The sequence below is a fragment of the Rhamphochromis longiceps genome, linkage group LG22 (assembly GCF_057381845.1).
Source record: "Rhamphochromis longiceps isolate RC_006_pf linkage group LG22, R_longiceps_female_GT1.1, whole genome shotgun sequence".
Taxonomy (NCBI): Eukaryota; Metazoa; Chordata; class Actinopteri; order Cichliformes; family Cichlidae; genus Rhamphochromis; species Rhamphochromis longiceps.
In genome coordinates this window covers 25,255,433-25,276,330 of record NC_140577.1, presented here as the reverse complement: position 1 = coordinate 25,276,330, position 20,898 = coordinate 25,255,433, and the positions used below count along the sequence as shown (strand labels likewise).

The window sequence follows — 20,898 nt, the reverse complement described above, 5'->3', positions numbered from 1 at the left end:
CTCTCCACAGAGGAGCAGTGAAGGCCAGCAGCAGCTTCTGGTCCACGTAATTCTTCCTCAGGACACGGAGGAAGTGCAGCCGCTGCTGGGCCTTTACCAGGGCGTTGGTGTTGTGGGTCCAGGTGAGATCAGGGGAGATGTGGGTGCCCAGAAACCTGAAGGTGGAGATAGATTCAACCCATTCCCCATTTATAATTAGAGGGGAGTGGACCTGTCTGTGTCTTTCCATTATGAGTTCTTTTGTTTTAAGGATGTTCAGCTTTAGGTTGTTTTCGGAGCACCAGCGGGAAAAGTTCTCTACCTCCGCCCTGTACGCTGTCTTATCTCCATCAGAGATGAGTTTAACCACGTTGGTGTAATTAGCATACTTGACAATGACGAGAGTTGGCTTGGTTGGTGTGCAGTTATAGGTGTACGGGGCGTGGGATCTGGTGCTGGATGACAGTCGAGGAGAGAGGTTGGGGGTTGGACTGATTGAGGCTGGTTTGTGAGGAAATCTTTGATCCAGGAGCAGGTAATAGGTGGTCCAGTTTGGTGGTGAGGATGTCTAGTATTATGGTGTTGGTGGTAAACGCTGAGCTGTAGTCCACGAAGAGCATCGTCAAGTAACTCTTCCTGTTCTGCAGATCATTTAGTGCTCTGTGAAAGGTGATGGTGTTAACAAAGAACTTATTTTAAATGGCATCTTTAAGCACTTTGTTTCTAATAGCCTGTTACAAAAAGACAGAATTTGTTCCCATTTCTTTTGTTGAATGTTTGAAAAATGTCAAAGAAAATGCAGTTTGACAAGCATGAAAAACTATTTTTACAACAACAATTTTATTCCAAAACAGCTATTGTCTGAGAACCTGGCATACTCAGCATGGTGTGCAGTGTGTCCTTAAAAAAGTAGCGGACAAAGGAAGTGACAGGCCTAAAAAACTGCTGTAAAACACCCAAAAGAAGTGAAAATAAATAACCAATCGAGTAAGAGTTTTAATTCTCTCACTCTGTCTGTTAGAGACACGTTTTAATGGTTGCAGTTGTTACAAAAGAAGAAGATGTGGTTTTGTGGGTGAGTCTGCATGCAAAAAGATTAATCTTGCTGATTTTCTTCTTGATTGGAAAGTGTAGAGCTGTGAAGGTGTGTGTGTGTGTGTTTTGTCTGTCTGTGGGTGTTTGAGTATGTTTGTGAGTGTTATGCTGGTGGAGTTTCAAAAGTGATAGTTGTTATTAACTACATGCTGAGTGTTTTCCATTTATGTTCCAGTGCATTTAAAAAAACACCAACGTGTGCACAGTGTGACATTTTAAAGAAGAAGAAAAACCTGACTCTTAGTGACAATGTCTTGTACGTACATTGTAGTTACAATATTTATAATTTCATTGTTAAAAGAAAGCATGGCCCCTGTCAGTTCTGAGGTTTTACGTCCCAGGATAACAACATTTTGATCCTTAGCAGGTCTCAAAATTAGACAAACCAAATGTCAGGTGAGCTACAACAACAGTCTTCTCATGAGTGGAAATTCTCCCCAATGCTCAGTTGAATTGTAAAACAAAAAAATCCAAGGGCTGCATCTCAGACTCTACAGGCCTCGGTTAGTATGTTATATGTTAAAGTTCATCACAGTACAAGTAGGAAAAGTCTGAACTAGTATGGCTGGTTTGGAAGGACTGCAGGGTGACAGCCGCTTCTCTCGAAAGAGAACCTGGCAGCACAGCTTAGGTTTGTACCTGAATAAGTTACAAGACTTCTGGAACAATGTCCTTTGGACAGACAAGACCAAAGTGGAGCTGTTCGATCATAATGCACAGCACCACGTTTGGAGAAAACAGAACACAGCATATCAGCACAAACACCTCAAACACTGTTGCTTGGTGGTGGAGGGGTGATGATTTGGACTTCTTTTGCAACCATGGGGCACTGGGGATATTGCAGTCATTGAATTGGCCATTAACTCAGTATAGCAAAGTATTCTAGAGTCAAATGTAAGGTCATCTGTCTGAAAACTAAGTATTGGCTGAAACACAATCAGGCAGAAACCACGAGGATTTCCCAACCACAGCAGGAAATCTACAACTGCATGGCTGAACAAGAAAAGAATCAAGGTGCTGCAGTGGCCTGGCCAAACTCTAGACCTCAACTTGATTGTGATGCTGTGGTGGGACCTTAAGAGAGTTGTGCATAAGCAAATGCCCAAACCTCAGTGAACTGAAGTTACGTTGCAAAGAAGAGCGAGCCAAATTTCTTCCACAGAGATTTACAAGACTGATCAAGTGGCACAGAAAATGATAATTGGTCGAAGAGGTTCTATAAGCTATTAAATATCAGCGTGTACTCTGTTTTTCTGCATTTTGGCCTAATTTTAAATGAAACCAAACAAATAAAGTGAGAAATCTGATCTTTGCTGTGTTACCACTGAAATGAAACTAATTTAAAAACCTTTAAGAACATTAAAAGTGACAGAGGGCGTACTTTCTTTCTGCCATGACAGCAATTGTATAATTACAGTCATTCAGTTTTGTATGGTAAATGTTTTAATGCACTCATTTGTTCTTACGCAATCTGATTTCTAATAACCTAAAACCACAAACAACATTTAATATGCTGAGAGCGAGATACAGTCTTTTGTGCTCCATAAAAAACAGAACCCAACCCTGTCACTAGGTGTCAGTGTGTGACAGAGCATTGCTGTGCTGTTCCCCTGCCTCAGTGAAACCTCTGGAGTTGATCTGGCACAGACGGGGAGATCACAGGATCTTAAATAACTGAAAGGTAGCTTGCTGGCAGCAGCCTGTTCAGACAGACAGATGGACAAAGATTTTAGAGTGAGAAGTCGTTCTACGATCTGTCTCAGGGCACTAACTGAAGTCATGAGATTACTCTTAAACAGCTCAGCAGAGCTAAAAAAGAGTGTGTGTCACTGCAAAAAACCAAAACCAAAAACAGCTGACTGGAAAAGGAATCAGCAGGAAAAGCGAAGGTTATCAAATGATACGACCAAATATCCCCAAACAAAACATTGAGCAGATAAAGAACTTTCACATTCAGCAGTTCCAGTCGGCCTTGCTGCCGAGCAAATCTGTAACTCTAGACCATCTTTACTGCACTACGCTGGCAGCTGTGGCAGCACGAGGCAGCTGTTAGTGCTTCATTTGATGACTTGGGTCACTTTTTTCCACCGGTGGCATGTTTTAACATAAAATAAAAAGTTCCCAAAAACCAGGCTGCAGTGATCACCACTATGACAATCAACAACCTGAACGTCTAACACACACCATCAATTCGCTGATGAGTTAGATGAAGTACGTGTTTATTGCTTATTTGGTGTTAAACAGCTACAACGATAACCACACGACATCGTTCATATACAAGAATACAGGAGTATAAATATAGAGTATTTGTACTACAGGGTCAAAAAACACAAGACACACATTCAAAAAGTCATTCGCTCACACATCCGTGCAAACCGGCGACCTCACAGTGCGGTTTGCACTTTACACACATTCAGTCACTCATTCACAAATCCAAATGGAAGACCAGTTCTGCCTCAAAAACAGGGCTCAGTCCCCCACGTGAAGTCTCTTTAGTGTTCAGAGTGTCGCCTGCACTCGAGGTCCTACTTCTGCTCTCCAGAGCCGACGCCGTCGTTCTTCATTTGGAATAAACAGGAGTAGAAGGGAGGGGTTCGAAAATGGACTAATCCTTCAGGAGACAGCTTGTCTTTGTCCCAGTTTGACCCTCACTTAAAGGGGACGTATTATCCTTTATAAATACTATTACAGCGGTGGGCCAAAGTTTTAAAAAATGAGTTCAATTTAGGTACAAGTGATTAATTCAGATTGTTTCAAACACTATGTTTAAGATTATGATGTCACAGAAAGGGGATATTTTAGGTCCACAAACCTGTTTGTTCTCTGGCAACCAATCAAAGGAAAGCTGGCTTAACTGGAGGGTAAAAATAAGGATGAACTGACCCCCTGTATCTGACCTGAAAATCAGTCCAAGAATTTAGACATGGAGTAAGAAAGGAGCGTAACGCTGTTCAAAATAATGAAATGCATGTTACCGGTGCCAACAGTAGCAGGTTAACTATTAAAGTTTCCTGTGTTACCTTGGAAATATCCTGCATGACCCGTGAACATGTTAAAACACAACTGAAATCACCAACGTCTTCCACAGTCTGTAGAGGAACTTTGTCACACAGTCGTAATACGCAGTTTTTTTGGCACAAGATGAGAAGAACTTTGTCTTCTGTAGCAAATACAGAGCAGGAGGGAAGGGGAGGGTCCAGGGGAAATGCAGTGCTGACACTCAACACCACAAGGCTGAAGCAGAGTCCATCAGTCATCCTATAATGAAAGATGTTAAACACGCTACACGCAGCACCTTCCACGTGACAGCACTGATGTTTAGACAGCACAACGAATGAGACACAAAGTCATGCGGGTGTGCAGCGCTTCACTCTCCTCCCATTGTGTCTTCTGCCAGTGAATCCACTGAGTCTTAAAGCTGCGCATGGCGAGTGTTCGCGCCACGACGCATCCTCGTCACACGCTGTTGAGGAGCAGGATGGACGTGGCGGAGGTGGGAGATGTGATTTCGGGGTTAATGTAGTGGGGGTCTCGCTCATCAGCGGGATCCTCATCTCGTTCTTGCGCTACATTCAAGGTCAGCTTGTTCAGACCGCTCTCCACTGTCGCCTCTGCTCCTTCTGCTCTGTTGCCTGGAAAACACGCAGGAAGAAAAGTGCAAGGAAAGGTTCAATTAAATCAGGGAAATTATCCGACATAGAGTTTTAGACAAAAGTTAACCAGCAACTTCTACATTACGAGTCCTTCACAAGGACTCCTACTTTTATTTTAAACCTGTAACATCCTCTGCCAAAATAATTCCTCAGTCATTAGATTTGCTTTTGTTTGTCAGGAAACGTGCTCAGGATCAGGTTGCACATCAGTGCTCAGTGGGACACACACCTCTCTCCTGGTCGCAGTCTGGAGAGGAGGCGCCGCTGCACTGGCTGCGAGGGCCCAGGAGAGGCGAGGCGTGCCCGGAACTGCACACTGAGTCTGGGCTGTGAGAGCCAGAGGGGCTCGCTAGCTCCAGGACACCGGTGGGGCAAGAGGAGGACAGGATGGAAGAGGAAGAGGGACAGGAGGAGAGATAGGAGGATGAGGAGGGGGTGTGGAGCAAGGAGGACGAGTAAGGTTGAGGCATGTCGACGGGGGTGGAGGCAGAGGTGGAAGGCGAGGAAGAGGTTGCTTGGGGCGAGGAGGTGGAGTGCGAGTCGGCCTCCTCCTCTGAGCTGCTGTGACTGCCCTCTTCGTCGATAGACACTGACACCACTGAAACAAACACACACACACACACACACACACACACACACACACACACACACACACACACGGGGATGTGAGCTTGAAGACACACACATGCAAACGGCTCAACAAAAACAAAGAAATGATAACGCGGCTCGATGACGCGGGTGACTGCCCATCTCCGAGTGGGCGTGGCACTCACTCGACAAACCGTCCGACTCCATCTTGAAGTTGGCGATGTCGTCGCTGCCGCCGTCGCCTTCTGCTCCAACTCCCTGCTCCCTGGTGCCCATGGCGAGGGAACGTCGCTGGGCGTGGATCTCCTCTGAGATGCTCTCCAGGTTGCGCAGCGCCGTGCGGTACTCCGCTTTGGCAACCACAAGTTTGGCCTGAAGCTCGTCCACGTGACGCTTTATTTGCTGTGAGAAATAAAACAGTGTTTCTCAGCAAAGACACCTTGTAATAAAACACAGATATATAGATTATGTTTACTCCTTCGAGTCTATGAGTAGGTGATACATACCTCCAGATGTAGGTAATACTTCGCTTTGAGTTCAAAATACGGTCTGCAGGGGGAGAAGAAGAAGAAAAAAGTGAGAGGGGGAGGAGAGAAATTTAGCCCGCTGGAAGAACAACCCTCCTCCGTGTGCAGTCACATTCCACGTCTCTATGGAGGGAGCGCAACCCAGTACTGTCAGCCAACACACAAAACATCTGGACTTCATCAGGTTACAGAAATTTCGCTTCCCCCACTTCTCGAGCGCCACTTTAGCTCAGTGGGTGAGCAGGCAACCACTTGCACCATGGCCAGAGTGCAGTGGCCTGGGCTTGAATCTGACCTACGGCCCTTTTCTGTGTGTCTTCGCACTCTGTCTCCTCTGTTTCCGGTCTATCTTCACTGCTAATCTATCCAGCAAAGGCAAAAACCCCCAACACGCTCGCATAAAAGGTTCAGGCGGCGGCAAACTTATGAGCAGCATTTCCCAAAATCCGATCACAAACCTCGATTTGTTGATGGAGCGTTTCAGTTTCTTCTCGAGCTGCCTCATGTGGCCTATGCAGGAATTGTGGTTGGCTGCTGTTTTCTTGTGCTCTGCTTCGCTGCACGTTCTCGCCTGCTCAGCCTCCATCACCTGAAACGACCGAGAAAAAAAACGCCTGAGGCTAAACCGCTCGTTCAGGATGGAATTTTTGGGCTGTGCTGCATTTATATACTTACTCTCTGTGTGGCGTGGTTAAGCATTTCCTGCCAGGCGGAGTCAAACTGCCGGGTGTCCTCCTCGAGCAGCCTCTCCTCGGCCAGGGCGATGGTCTCCTTGGCTGCCCGCAGGATCTCCACCGACCGCTGGAATTCCTGAGTGGCCTTCTGCGCTTCAATCTGAGCCTGGAGTTCAGGGAAGGACAAGCAGCGGTCAGAACTTATTAAGTCAGACTGGAAACCAAATGTTCCACCTAAAAATACAATTCAGGAGGTAAATATTACTGCTAACATTTCACACATTTCTGATGTGAAACAGCTCACTGCCTGCTCCATATTTTCCCTAATAGAGTACCTTTGCTTGGCTCACTGGTCAAAATAACGCTCATTTATCATCTACTGGTTCTCGGTGCAGTCTAAAAAAAAAAAAAAAAAAGAGCTGCTTATGCTTCTTTCCCTACTTGCTTTAAGCCAGCTTCATCCTGATTGGTTGCCCTTGAAAAACAAAACCAAAAGATTTGAAGAGCTGTGTTCACAGCCAAAGCATGGACTGTGTATAAAAGATGGACAACGGCACACCTCCACATGCCCTCTCATGCATAAGTGCCTTAACTTTAGCCGGTAACTGGGAAAAAAACCCTCTTGGTTCTTCTTAGATTCGGCAGGAAGGCTAAAGCAGCGTATTGTTATTGGTTAATGATCTGTCAATAATAAAACATTAGCCAATGGGTGTGCAGAGTCCCAGTGTCTTTGAGCCAGAGCTGTGTGCCCAAGATGACCATGTTAGAGATATGACATCATTAAGATTAGAAAAATCTACACAAAACTGATCTTGAAACCTGAAACTTGGCTCATAGCTGAAACTTTATCCAGAGTAGAAGAATGACAAAAACTAGAGAAAAGCAAAACAGGTCCCTTATAAATCATAGTGACAAATGACTTAAAATTGCTTTCATGAAGTAAAAGTTCACTAAGTTCTTACATGGTATGAATGAACCAGGAGTCTTTGTGTTGCCTGTGTGTTTAATTTAGGACCCATACCCGCCCTCGGCCTCCCTCCCCTCACACCTCTAACCCTGAACCTGGTTCTGCTTGAGATTTCTTTCTCTGAAAAGGGAGTTTTTCCTTCCCACTGATACCAAAGGCTTACTCATAAGGAGCTTGTCTGACTGTTGGGGTTTTCTCTGTATTATTGTTGGGTCTTTATCTTACAATATAAAGCAACCCGAGGCGACTGTTGTTGTGATTTGACGCTATATAAATAAAACTGAATTGAATCGAATTGGTTGAGTCCTTATGACGCCCAAACAGGCCAACATTCATAGAAAAAGACAACTGAGCCTTGATCCAATAGACAAACAGAATCTTTGTCACTGAGGAAATCTGACACACTGTCAGTGGGCTCCTCCTGCCCACAGTCACAGTTAACAGGAGGGTTATTCTCATCACGTTGGACATATTTGGACCCACTCAGACAGGCATAACTCCAAGGTCATTGCACTGGCTGAATGCTAACATGAAGTAGTTACAGTAACTCCAATTCAATGTCCTTGAAAGAGAGAATAATAATAATCAGGGAGAAACTTTCCCTCTGGTGATTAGTATTTAACAAGTGTATTATTAACAGTACAGCAGTTCAGAGGGACATATTTCATGCTGCCTGTCTGTCGGGTTTACAATGGAACCAAACCTGCTCGTCTACTTTGTGTTTTTATCTCAAAGTGTTTTCAATGGACGATTGTTTCTACTAAATGGTCCTTTTAAACTAAGAAGTAAAGCTGTGTATTCATGTTAACACTTATTATTATGTTAACATGAATGCACAGCTCAACGTCTCAAACATCTATTCTTTAAAATCCAAGAGCGATTTCTCTACCAGCGTTTTCCATAAACAGATGCAGACGCAGAGGAAAGCAAAACCCAAGCTGAAAAACATGAATTGGTCTGTATGAATGTAATCCTGCTGACATGACGTCAAGGATAAGAAACGTATGTCACTTTTAACACATAGCCTACACATTGAAGCCTATACTTGGATTTACATTATAGAAACAGTGAAAACAATTATTTTTCTTACTTATTGTGAAGCTGAAATGTAACACAGTAACACTAAAGTCACTGTGTAATATACACCATTACAACAAGAGCACCGGGTCACCTACATGCTCAGCCATGAGGTGAAGCTCCCGGTTTACAGTTTTTGTGCTTTTGTTAATAACAGAGGAAGTTTGGAGCGCTACAGTTATGGAGTCAGCAGCTCGTTGGCCATGCTTAGCTGAAACAATAATACCACTCACAGCTGATGGTTGAATATCTCGGAGGAAAGAAATTTCACTGTTGATTTCTTGCAACAGTGGCATCCTGTTACAGTGCCACACTCAAATTCAGAGAGCACATTAAAACAAGACAGACTGCATGGCTTTGTGCTTGACTTCAATCCTGTGGCAATGAGACTGAAACCACCTGAATTCAAAGGCAATATAGTGCCATCAAAATAGTCTGTCTATGATAGATAGGTACAAGTACAGTACCTGCTAACACTTTTCTGGAGGGGCTTTTTGCCTTTGATTAATAGGTCACCAGTGAGAGGTAGACAGGAAAGAGGGGCAAAGAGAGTAGGGGAAGGCATGCAGCAAAGGGCAGCAAGTTGGACTTGATCCCAGGGCCACTGCAACATATAGCCTGCTCAAGCAGTGAGCTGAACTGACACCAACCTTCTAGCAAGTATACACCTGTATACTTTGAGTGACTGAAAACAATGTGGACAACAGCAGTGTTAATGAGCTGCAAAAAAAGTTGGAGTATAACCAGGAGATTTTCTCTGTCCTTGTCCCTGATAGCAACGCACTTCACGTTACTAAGGTCAGTGTAGTCACACAAGCTGTTAACCCGTGTAACGTCGGCCATGTTTAAGATAAACCCAGCAGTGATCAGAGGTCTGCTCCAACTAGGGCTGCTCAATTAATCGAATTTTAATCACGATTACGATCTGGGCTTTCAACGATCATTAAAAATGACTGAGCCGATTATTAGCCCCTCCCTCATTTATCCGCGACACCTTAAAGGCCGGTCCGTGAAAATATTGTCGGGCATAAACCGGCCCGTGGCGCAAAAAAGGTTGGAGACCGCTGATTAAGAGGACCCGAGGGAAGCTCGGAAAGCTAAGCAGAAGTTATTTGGAGAGGAGAGTGACTGCTGTTGGTTGAAAAGAGAGGTAAAAAAAAAACTTCAGTGGTGTTGCACACTATTTTATATTATTTTTTAAAGTCATTATTCAATACATTGTTATTGTTAACCCTTTAAAGCCAGTCAGAGCAGCACGCTCCGTTTTGCGTAACTATTTTTAAATCCCTGTAGAACCTGAACCGTGTAAGCTAGCGCAATAATTTTTTTTGCATATGAAACCGGAGGAGTTGTACTTACATCTGATGCCATCAGCTTGTCCTCGGTCACGGTTTCCTTCCACATAAAGCTTTGCAAAAATTGCATAAAAAGCGCTTGCAGGAACAAAAACATAATATTCCAGAAACACGCTTTGCCGATCCGATCAGCTGTTCGTAACACTTCCCACAGTGAAACAGACGTCAGCGCGAACTGTCGCATGTCCGCCATTTCCTGGCCGAAACCGGAAGTGACGTCATTTTCGCGGAAAATGTTTTTTTTTTTACTTGTACGCCTTAAAAACCTATACTGGTCATGTTTGACTTTTCTGAATAGTTTCTGGGATGCTTAGAACTCGAATTGCACTGCTGGAAATAGTTTATTTTGATGCACCTGCTGTTTTCTTTGCAAATTTGCATCATAGGATTGTTTTTTTGTTTTTCCTGCAGTATATAAAAATTGGTGTATCTCCAAAATAAAACTATGAAGACACTCAAAATAAATTTCCTGTTGTTGTAAACTATTTTTTGCAACTTTTTTGTATTTAAAGTTTTGAGGGATAAGCCTCTTAAATTTCTCCAAGTAGAAATATATGTAAAAAACAAAAACGATTTTCAATTTTTTTGTAGTTTATTGCACTTTTTTGCAATTAATGTAGTTACTATGGACTTAATGCATACATATTATTAAAATATGGGCTATAACAGTTGCATAGCAACTTGAAATGCTCCCACAAACGGCACTACAACATGTAAAACCGTTTCTTCGCCCGCTTTGAGACGACCAAGCCCTCAGCTGCCACACCACTTCCACCCGCCCCCAGCACTGGCACACTAACACTTAGGGAGCACCAAGTGAGGTGTGTTCTAAGGTCAGTGAATCCCAGGAAGGCGGCAGGTCCTGATGGAATACATGGAAAGGTTCTCAGAGCATGTGCTGACGAACTGACCGGAGTCTTCACTAAAATCTTCAACCTTTCCTTGTCATCAAACACCGTCCCGCCCTGCCTCAAAACCTCCACCATCATCCCCATCGGCAAGAAGACAGCTGTGGCCAGCCCAAATGACTACAGGCCTGTTGCACTTACGCCTGTAGTGATGAAGTGCTTTGAGAGACTGGTCTGTCAGCACATCAGGGCCGGTCTGCCTCCCACTCTGGACCCCCACCAATTTGCCTACAGGAAAAATCGTTCCACCGAGGACGCTATCACCATAGCGCTCCACACTGCGCTGAGTCACCTGGAGCACAGAGGAAGCTATGTGAGAATGCTCTTTCTGGACTTCAGCTCAGCATTCAATCATATCATCCCGGAGATCCTGGTCCAGAAACTGTCTCACCTGGGACTCTCCACCCCCATCTGCCTCTGGATCAAGGACTTCCTGACAAATAGACCACAGTCTGTCAGACTCCTGTCAGTCCCCTCCTGTTTACGCTCTACACATCCGACTGCTCCCCTACCCATCTCTCAAACACCATCATAAAGTTCGCGGATGACACCACAGTGGTTGGACTCATCTCAAGGGGGGATGAGTCGGACTACAGAGATGAGGTCAACAGACTGACTGAGTGGTGTTCAGTTAACAACCTCCAACTGAACACCACGAAAACTAAAGAACTTATCTTGGACTTCAGGAAGGGCAGAGCAGACCCGGCCCCACTTTACATTCACGGGAGCTGTGTGGAGAGGGTACACTCCATGAGGTTTCTGGGCGTGCAGATATCTGATGACCTCTCCTGGACTGCAAATACTACAGCGGTGGTTAAAAAGGCCCAGCAGCGTCTCCACTTTCTGAGAGTGCTCAGGAGGAACAACCTGGAGGAGAGGCTGCTGGTGACATTTTACAGAGCCACCATAGAGAGCATCCTAACGTACGGCATAACAACATGGTATGCAGGGTGCTCAGCTGCAGACAGGAAAGTACTGCAGAGGGTCATCAACACAGCCCAGAAGATCACTGGCTGCTCTCTGCCCAGCCTGGAGGTCACTGCAAACTCTCGGTACCTCAGCAGAGGTGGCAATATCATCAAGGATCACTCTCACCCCAGCAACCAACTGTTTGAACTATTACCGTCAGGCCGACGGTACAGGTCACATAAAACCAGGACAAACAGATTCAGGGATAGCTTCTTTCCCAGAGCTATCACCGTAGTAAATAAGCACAAAAACAACTGAACCTATTCCATACCGTCACTGTCATTATATTATGCTGCTATTCCTACTGTCATTATATTAATGCTGCTATCCTGTATATATTGTACATACTATTGTTTGAGTACTTACGATTGTTTTTTTTGTACTTTTTATATTTTACATTTATATTTATTATTGAAACTTGCACCAAGGGAGTGGCACTCCAATTTCGTTGTACTCTGTACAATGACAATAAAGGCTATTCTATTCTATTCTAAAAAAATAATATAAGCTCTGGCGGACTTGGTTCTATGGTGGGTCTTAAAGGGTTAAATAAATATCGTCAAATAATCGCGATCTCAATTTCAGTGAAAATAATCGTGATTATCATTTTTGCCATAATCGAGCAGCCCTAGCTCCAACTCACAAAAAATGTAGAAAATACAAAATCTTTGGCATCAATTGTCGTGACAGTGTTGTTGCTAAGGCCTGTGAAAGGTGACGAGAGAGAGAAAAGAGGCGGAAGATAACAGCTTTTTATTGCGCGCGATCTGCTATTTCAACAAAGTGGTAAAGATGAATCCTTCCTCTTTGTCTCTCATCGTGACCCATTTCCCAGGCTCTAAGAGCAGGGAGGTTGAGGGGGGAAACAGAAGGAGGGTAATAGATATTTAATGAGGCAAAAACAAGAAGAAAAACAGAAAAAAGGAACTGAAACATTAAAACAACATCCATCAAGATGAAGACAGAAAGAGACACAAAAATACCAGAACTTCCCAATCAGAGCAGCTTTTCTCGTTGCTGGCTTGGTGGTGTTTCCATGAAGTGTCAGTGCTGTGTGAGTTTCTGCCTTTTGCAAAAAGCCTGACGAAAAGTCTTTGTCACCCTCGTGAATAACGTGTCAACGCTTGAGAACACAATTTGCCATTATCTTCATGGCACAAAAGCACACTGAGCTTCAGACACCACGCACATAATGAATGGGCTTTGTTATCAGTTAATTAAGTTGATGTCATAGAGACCAAATCATGTGACACTCAGAACCAAACAATATGATGTTCTTTGGATCTGAAATAGCCTGGCAGGCTGTGATATGCACCATGGCTGCGTGTGTGTGTGTGTGTGTGTGTGTGTGTGTGTGTGTGTGTGTGTGTGTGAGAGACTCATTCATGTGTCAGACACAGTCACCCCGTCTGATGTCTAAGTCTCTCTAAAGACATCCTATTTACAATTTCAAACGGGTGAGATGGTTGCAGGGCTGGGAAAGGTGGAGAAAGGTGACTAATACCCAATGTGGTGAGGGTGGGATATGCAGGGCGTGGACACAGACAGCCAGACAGGCAGCGGTGCAGAAGTGAATGCTGGGTAAAAGGGACAAAAGAGAGGACAGTGCAGGAAAATACCCCCCACCCACCCCAATCGTTGTTGGAATGTAAGGGGGAAAACATGGGGGGCGGTGTTTGAGGGGATGTAACTGGCTTATGGGTGGGGGTAGATGGAATATGTGTGTGTCTGTGGTGGAGGGTCAGCGAGGTCATGCATGAGTCCTTTTAAAGTAGGTCGTGTATTAAATATTAAATATTTGTCTATAAATCATAACCAGACAATACGCCAGTTTAAACCCGAGACCGTTATCGGCTTTGCTCTGTTTAAATCACCCAAACACACGCGCGCGCACACACACGCACGCACGCACGCACGCACGCACGCACGCACACAAGCAAAGGATTTTGATCCTTTCGTGCAAATGCCGGTCCCATCAAAATTCAAAACCTGCAGTAATCCCTGGCTCTCACGTGTTAATACCAGAAGCAGATGCCACCTGCAGGTATTTTGTCACAGCGCAACAGAGATAAGCAACATACACACACATACGTACATTCACACACACACGTGTACAAAATCTATTTCAGTTTGACATGCAAATGTCAGCCTTCTGATGCATGACTCATAAGCTCCTGCATTGGCTAGGATGGAGGGGTGGAAGCTTCAACAGCCTGGAGCAATAAATGAGATGAGCCACTGCAGAGGGAGAAGCACAGACTTGGTGTCCTAACCTTTAGGTTGTGTTGCCCTGCTTTGTGTCTCCCTGCAGCAGTGCTGCAAGCATGACAAGTACTCCCAGATCCAGCAAAAAGAAACAAGTCAGGCCATGCAAAATGTCGCAAGTCTATCACCACGCAGAGACTGCGTGTGCGTGCGTGCATGCGTGAGACACTAGCTTAAGATGCAGAGCTGTGACTGAGTTTAAATATAGGCGTCATGTGACCGTACTCCCTTTAAGTAGATAGAAGCGGCTCTGTTTAAACTTCTCATTGTTAATCCTCAGTAATCCTGCCCTCACACTGTCTGCTGACCTTGGAGTCACTCCCGCTCACTCTTGTGAATGTGTGTGTGTGTGCATGTGTGTGTACCTGTCTTGCCACTTTGCGGGCCTCCCAGTAGGGTTTGGAGTCATCCACGGCTCGCCCGATCTTCTTCACCTGCTCATCCAGTTTAACTGTTGCCTCAACCAGCACTGCTCGGAACCTCTGACGGAAGTCCTTCACACACACACACAAACACACACACTTAGAAATGAGGAGAGGAACTTATCGGGTCACACTATTAGGTTGGACATGGTAGACTGTTCAAAGCACCACTGTGTCTTCAGTGCAGCGTTACAGAACAACAACTGTGGTTATTATTTATATCTGTGTAATATCAGGCCTTATTGTGGTGTGAGATTTCCTGTTGCCCCCATTAGTCATACCCATATACAAGAGCATGGTTTACCCATGTAACACACAACTGTAGAGTGTGTAAACTATATTTTGTTTTCTTTGTTTTATGCAGTGGGTGTGTCAGCTCTCATTGTTGCTAAGCAGCATTGCTTATGTTTTTTGGTGGTGACCCACTGAATGAGTATGAGTAAGGATGAAGCATTACTGCAGGAGGGCCCAATATCCGTGTGCATTTATGCAGCTACTTTTGTGTGTCTGTGTATGCTTTAATTTGCTGAAGAGGGGTTTAAAAGCAGCTGCATCCTCTTCACAGAGCACAGATCGGCATAAATGAGCGGTTAAAGAGGGAGAAGGGAGAGGGCGCTACAGGAAACACACTTCCTGTGACATCATCGCATTTCCTACGTCCTGTTCCTGCAAAGACGGGTGACACGTCACAGAATCTACAAGGTAAACTCTGTGAGCACGCTGCTGGCCTTACATACTGCTCAGGAAACTAAATAGGGGCCCGATTGTTGGAACTGGGCACGACCATACACAAATATAATGTTTGTGCATTCAAATGCCAAATGTTCAAAACTAGTTTAATCAAACAAATTCAAGATTTATTGTAAACAAATGGAATAACTGCGGTGTGAGAAAGTCTTGAGTCACCCCTTATTTCTTTATATTTTACTAAGAAAGTGGGAAACGTGCAGAGGTTACTGAAACATCAGCAAACATCATACAAGACAACAAAAGAATGAGGTAATGTCAAAGACAAATCTACTGAGAATAAAACTTATTGGATGACTCACTTTTTTTGTTTGAGTCACCTATTCCACGCTGCACCGTTACACTGAAACCTGGGGTTTCCCCACCTGTCAACACCTACTTTAAGCCCTGCTATGACCACCTTTACTCATCATCACAGTCTGAACTCCCTTACATAAGCATACTGGCCATTTCTTTGAGTCGTCTTCAGGAATAGTTCTCCAGGCTTGTTGAAGGACATTCAAAGCTCTTCTTTGGATGTTTCTGCCTTTTGTTTGGTTCTCTGTGAGCATGATCGCACACTGCTTCAATAATGTTGAGGTCCAGGCTCAGGGGAGGCCAATCCATGACTGATAGTGTTCTTTCATTGTGCGCTTTTCTATTCAGGCATGTTTATAATGCACTATCAGTGTGTTTGGTATCACTGTCATACTGAAAAATGAAGCTGCTGATCACACACTGTCCACTTTTCTTGATGGTAGTTTTCTGCATTCAGGGCACAAACATTTCAACTTAACTGTAATTTATTTATATAGCTTCAAATCACAACAAGAGTTGCCTTAAGGCGCTTTATATTGTAAAGTAAAAACCCTACAATAATACAGAGAAATCCCCAACAATCATATGACCCCCTATAAATGACTGCTTGGTGGGAAGTAAAAACTCCCTTTTAACAGGAAGAAACCACCAGCAGAACCAGGCTCAGGGTTGCCATCTGCAATGACTTGTTGGGGTTGAGTGGACCAATACAGGACAAACACACGCCGTGGAAGAATTTGGATTTGGATTCATGTCTCCATCAGTCCTGTTGTCACTTATTTTCAGTGGCAGCAGGGCCAGATGCATCTCTCAGGTCCTGTTTCAAGGCTTTTCTGGATTTAAAAAAATTCCTGAAAGATACTGCGTTTAACTCAAAGTTCGTCTGGGTGGATGCTCCCCATAAGCAAAAGACCAGAATACTCTAGAGACATTCAAGAGGTGTGTACCCAAGATGATATCCCTTCAGTGACATCATACAGAGCCAAGAGTAGAAAAAGCTTAATTTAACTTTTCCATACAATAACTGCATTATTTCAATTCACCACAGCAAATGTTATATGTATGACAAAAAAATAAGGACATGTATATTAAGCTCGTTAAGGCAGCTCAGCTCATCAGGAGCTGACAGATTCAATTGTTCCTCTGGGACAATAATAAAGAAGACTTAGTTATCGCTTCATAATAAAGGTTAAAATTTAAAATTCTGTTTATTTTCTATGGGAGGCTCATGATGGCACGCATCACAAGGGCACAGTCCCACATCTGCCAGACATAGAAGAGATTTAACGTTGTGTTGGCAGGCAGAGTCAACTGTGGATTTAAACTCTCCGCCCCAACTTACTCATCCTCTGAATCTACCGTACATCATTTTTAATCAGCTCCAGGCTGCAGGAGGACCCCCTGCAGCCTGCCAGGGGCTCCTTCCATAGTCCTTAGCTCCTCCTTAGCTTTTTTTTTGTTGCCTCCAGATGCATCCATGTTTCTTCTTCTGTTTGCTTGTGTATTCACATCGATCACCCTACTTATAATGCTGTTTCCTGTAAACACTGCCAAAGCTGTGAAAAAGCTGAGCTTTCCAAAAAGCACCAAGAAACAATACGTTAAAAAATAAAATCAGGATATATATATTTATTTATTAGGGGTGCAACGATACACAAAATTCACGGTTCGGTTCGGTTCGATACTTTGGTGTCACGGTTCGATATTTTTTCGATACAAAAAAAATGTTCATGCCTTTTTAATTTGTCATTTATTAAAATTATAAATATATATTTTAACTCAAAAGTACAGTTTTTAAATTTAACCCTAACCCTTGTGCGTGTTTTTTATTTTGACAGCGAATGCGCACCTGCGGACCACTTATGTGCAGCCCTGGTTATTTAGCTCGTCATATTGCAGCCACAGAAATTCTTTTGTCCATGAAACCATAAAGCTGCACTTTCTTTTTGCCTTATAGTCTGATTTGTCATAACTTCTCAGTTTTGTGGTAAGCTTTTCTTTGGCTGTCACTTCTTCACCCTGACCTGTCTTATTTGGCTCAGCAGAACTAAAATATATATCTGTCTGTGAAGGTTCTCAATCATCCAGGTCATCGTAGTGAAATATATATCCTGCCGCACTCACATAAGCTCAGCGATTCTCTGCGCGATCAACCTCTCACATGTTTAAGCTGCGGGAGATTTCACTTGTCATGTTTGCATAGTAAGCTAACAATTAATAAGACTATGTCAGAGGAATTGGTGCACAAATTATCATCACTCACAGATCAGTGCTGTCATTGCAAAGTGAAAGCAAAAAAACAAGCGCAAATTCAAACGCGATTTCAATATGTCACATATTGACAGTGGCTCACCGATGCCAATGACATAATTACCCAGCTACATTTCTGAAAGAATGCAAAAGCATTGACATATATTTTTCCTTCCTACAATAGCCCGACGGGCAGGGCAGAGATAGATTTTGGTAGCCCGACTGAAAAGATCGCTAGCCCCGGGACGTCGGGCTAGCGATATTGCGAGCCCTGTATCTGATTGAGGAATCACTCATCTTTGGAAAAAGAGAGTTTATTACAGAGAAATGTCTCTTTCCAAAATAAAAGCTATACTATCCGCTTCTTCTGGGCTATATTCTCAGCAGCATATTAAACATATAAGGAGAATCATGTGCTAACAGCTGTCTAAATGACTCGGCTAAAGTTAGTAGCATGCTTGCTTGTTTTTTTTCTGCTTCCACTTGTCTTTGCACTAGGATGATGTCGGCGTAAATGTGCAGTCATATTCGTTGTGTTCCCACTAGTGCTTTCAGGTTAATCTCGTTGAAATGACCTTAACACAACACGGCAAATCTCCGTTAACGAGCTACCGCCGATCGCTCCGTGCATGGGGCTAGACGGCCAACACGTTAACGAGCTAACTGCGCTAACACACTAGCTCCCACCCATGTAATTGAGCATTGCATGGCACATCCAACATACTGTTTTACTTTAGTGCATGACTCGCTTACCTTCAGGGTCATACGTCACATGAAAACCAAAATAATTCCAAACGCCAGATCTGAATGAGAGTGCGGGAGGTCCATGTTGTAAGGAGAGCTTAACTTCTGTCTCGCTAGCTTGCCCTGCGCTCTTCCTTCTGATGATGCTGTCTGTGTTGAGCGCTCAGTGAATCTGCGTTCGACTACTCCGCCTAGGCTGCACTGTCGAGCCTAGGCGGAGTAGTCGAACGCAGATTCACTGAGCGCTCAACACAGACAGCATCGTCAGAAGGAAAGTTGATAAAATAAATTAAAAATTTTGTATTGTTCGATACATATGCGTACCGAACCGAAAGCACTGTATCGAACGGTTCAATATCGATACGAATATCGTTGCACCCCTAATATATATATATATATATATATATATATAAAGTTAAAATTCAGCTGGAAAACATGGATTAAAACATGGATTACAGGAAAATCTCTCCTCCTGTCTCTCTCTGTCTCTGTGCGTGCTGTTACGGTCATTCCAGCTGTGGTTTGCTGGGTTTGGATGTGAGCGCAGGGCTAATGAGAAACAGAAGAGGCCTACTTTCAGGAAAACAAAAAACTGAGGCCTCGCTCTGGAATGTTTTCACTTTTCCTCAACAGTGACCCAGCTAGCACACACTTGAGCCGAAGCTGCCCCTTCTGTGTGCCGTCTGCCCTCCTGCAGTTGTTCGCTTCACTTTACATCCTTTATTCCTCCATAATGTGTCTGATTCCTGTTTCTGTTCAGACTCCTAAATGAACGTGAGTGTTATGAGCAAATAGATGAATTTCACCAACCGCTCCACGGCAGTGTTTCCGACTAAGACCACAGCTGCACTAGGAGTTTATAAAGTGCAGGGAGAGACAGTTCCTGCTTCAGTTTTTCCACCTCTTCCCACTGATGCACATTTAGTAGTTTTCCATCTTTCGAAAGCTTTCCGTTTAGACTGTTTTAAAACAATGGCACCGTTGCTAGGCAAATCCCTGACACTACAGTGGCAGAGAGACAAATCTCACAGCGCTGACACGATTTCTCACCACTTTAGAGTTTTAAAAAAAGTGAGACTTAGTGACTGCTGGGTGGGTGCCAGAGCTCGGCTTACGCCCTGCTCTCGGTGTTTGAGGGGCAATAATTCTGATGCCAGCAGTGTGTGTTGTTGGGTCTCACCTCCAGCTCACTCTCCCAGCGGTTAATGTCGTCTGTAGACTGGTTCAACTTCTCCAGCTCTCCCTGTTTACAGAAAACACACCAGTGATGGAAAACACACACACAGAGAGGGAGAAAGGGAGGAGTGTGATTAAATAAGACTGGCAATCCTCAGGCTGTGACTCGTGTTAACCAAATTATTGAACTTACAGCTCTCAGTAGGTCATTTTGGAGACAGTCAAAATATGACACACACACAAACACACACAAACGCTCTGACATTTTTTAACCTACTGTCACTCCACATCTGGACTCATTGTCCTAACCCCACCTTACCTGTATCCTGGGGTCCACTTCTTCCTCCTCGTCAGCACCCTGCAGGTCATCCTCACAGGTATTCCCATTTCGCTCCATTGTCGGAATTTCTGGGAGATTTCTGGTAACCAAACGAGGGTCTTCGGCGCAAACTAAGCGCGACCCCGGGGTGCTGAACAGCACAGGAGCGATCCAAACACGCTCTAACCTTTAGCGCGGTGCATAGCTGGGCTTTTTAAAAGCGGGCAGCGAGTTTAAAGAGACGTCCACCCGCGGGAAGAGCGGACACGCGAACTACAGCGGACCACAACCTCGCGGAGGACGAGCTGCGAACGAAGAAAGCGTTTAACTACAGCGAGACCTACGGCTACTTCCGTTTAGGACATTCAAAATAAAAGCGGCGCGTAACGTTTACGTCTGCAAGCCGGACCTGAAAGGGGGAGGGGCCAGGCACGTGTCTTATTACAAAGCTGTTAGCTTAAAAGTGGCGCTGCGCGTGAGTTTATGTTTGATGGATACTTGCTCTCAGATTATTTATCTGGACATTATATTTTAGTTACTTATAATCTTACTGCACAAGCTTTTTAAACCAGATACAACAGATGAAAGTACCGATAAACGTATTATCGATTTTACCGATAAACAATCACATGCATGATCTGTTGATGTATGCTCAGTCATCCAGGTAAGGACATCCCTCAAGGTTGATTTTGTGTATCTGGACTTAACGTTTTCAGTGGGAGAAACATTTTGTCACTTATACAAGTGACTTCGTCTGTCTCAGCTGACTACAGGTTTGCCCAGCCTTATAAACAGTCCATTTACACAATGACTGAAACTCCCACACTGAATGAACAGTGGGCTTTGACGCCAGTTTCTTGATCATTGCAAACTGTCATGACCATTG

At 44.1% G+C, this 20,898-nt stretch overlaps 1 protein-coding gene across 2 annotated transcripts; it reads right to left on the bottom strand.

Moving 5' to 3' along the window:
• Positions 1 to 3,272: 3,272 nt before the first annotated feature.
• Positions 3,273 to 20,346, bottom strand: LOC146644161 (SH3 domain-binding protein 5-like). 2 transcript variants are annotated; one of them, XM_085396791.1, is made up of 9 exons: positions 20,013 to 20,346; positions 19,698 to 19,760; positions 14,423 to 14,551; positions 6,518 to 6,682; positions 6,301 to 6,431; positions 5,822 to 5,864; positions 5,501 to 5,717; positions 4,957 to 5,325; positions 3,273 to 4,706 (listed from the first exon to the last, which is right to left on the bottom strand). In XM_085396791.1, exons 1-9 carry the CDS (start codon positions 20,088 to 20,090, stop codon positions 4,531 to 4,533), a joined length of 1,371 nt encoding a protein of 456 aa, XP_085252917.1. In that variant the 5' UTR covers positions 20,091 to 20,346; the 3' UTR covers positions 3,273 to 4,530. The 2 variants fall into 2 exon arrangements, with proteins under 2 accessions (XP_085252917.1, XP_085252918.1); XM_085396792.1 differs by lacking the exons at positions 14,423 to 14,551; positions 19,698 to 19,760; positions 20,013 to 20,346 and adding an exon at positions 9,920 to 10,126.
• Between the last annotated feature and the right edge of the window lie 552 nt (positions 20,347 to 20,898).

Bases quoted from the DNA above. Each gene is read 5' to 3' on its own strand.
- LOC146644161 (XM_085396791.1), bottom strand. From the start codon at position 20,090: ATGGAGCGAAATGGGAATACCTGTGAGGATGACCTGCAGGGTGCTGAC. The intron at 19,761-20,012 runs GTAAGGTGGGGT...TTCTGTAAACAG, and splicing joins AAGTGGACCCCAGGATACAG to GGAGAGCTGGAGAAGTTGAA. The intron at 14,552-19,697 runs GTGAGACCCAAC...GTGTGTGTGAAG, and splicing joins GCTGGGAGAGTGAGCTGGAG to GACTTCCGTCAGAGGTTCCG.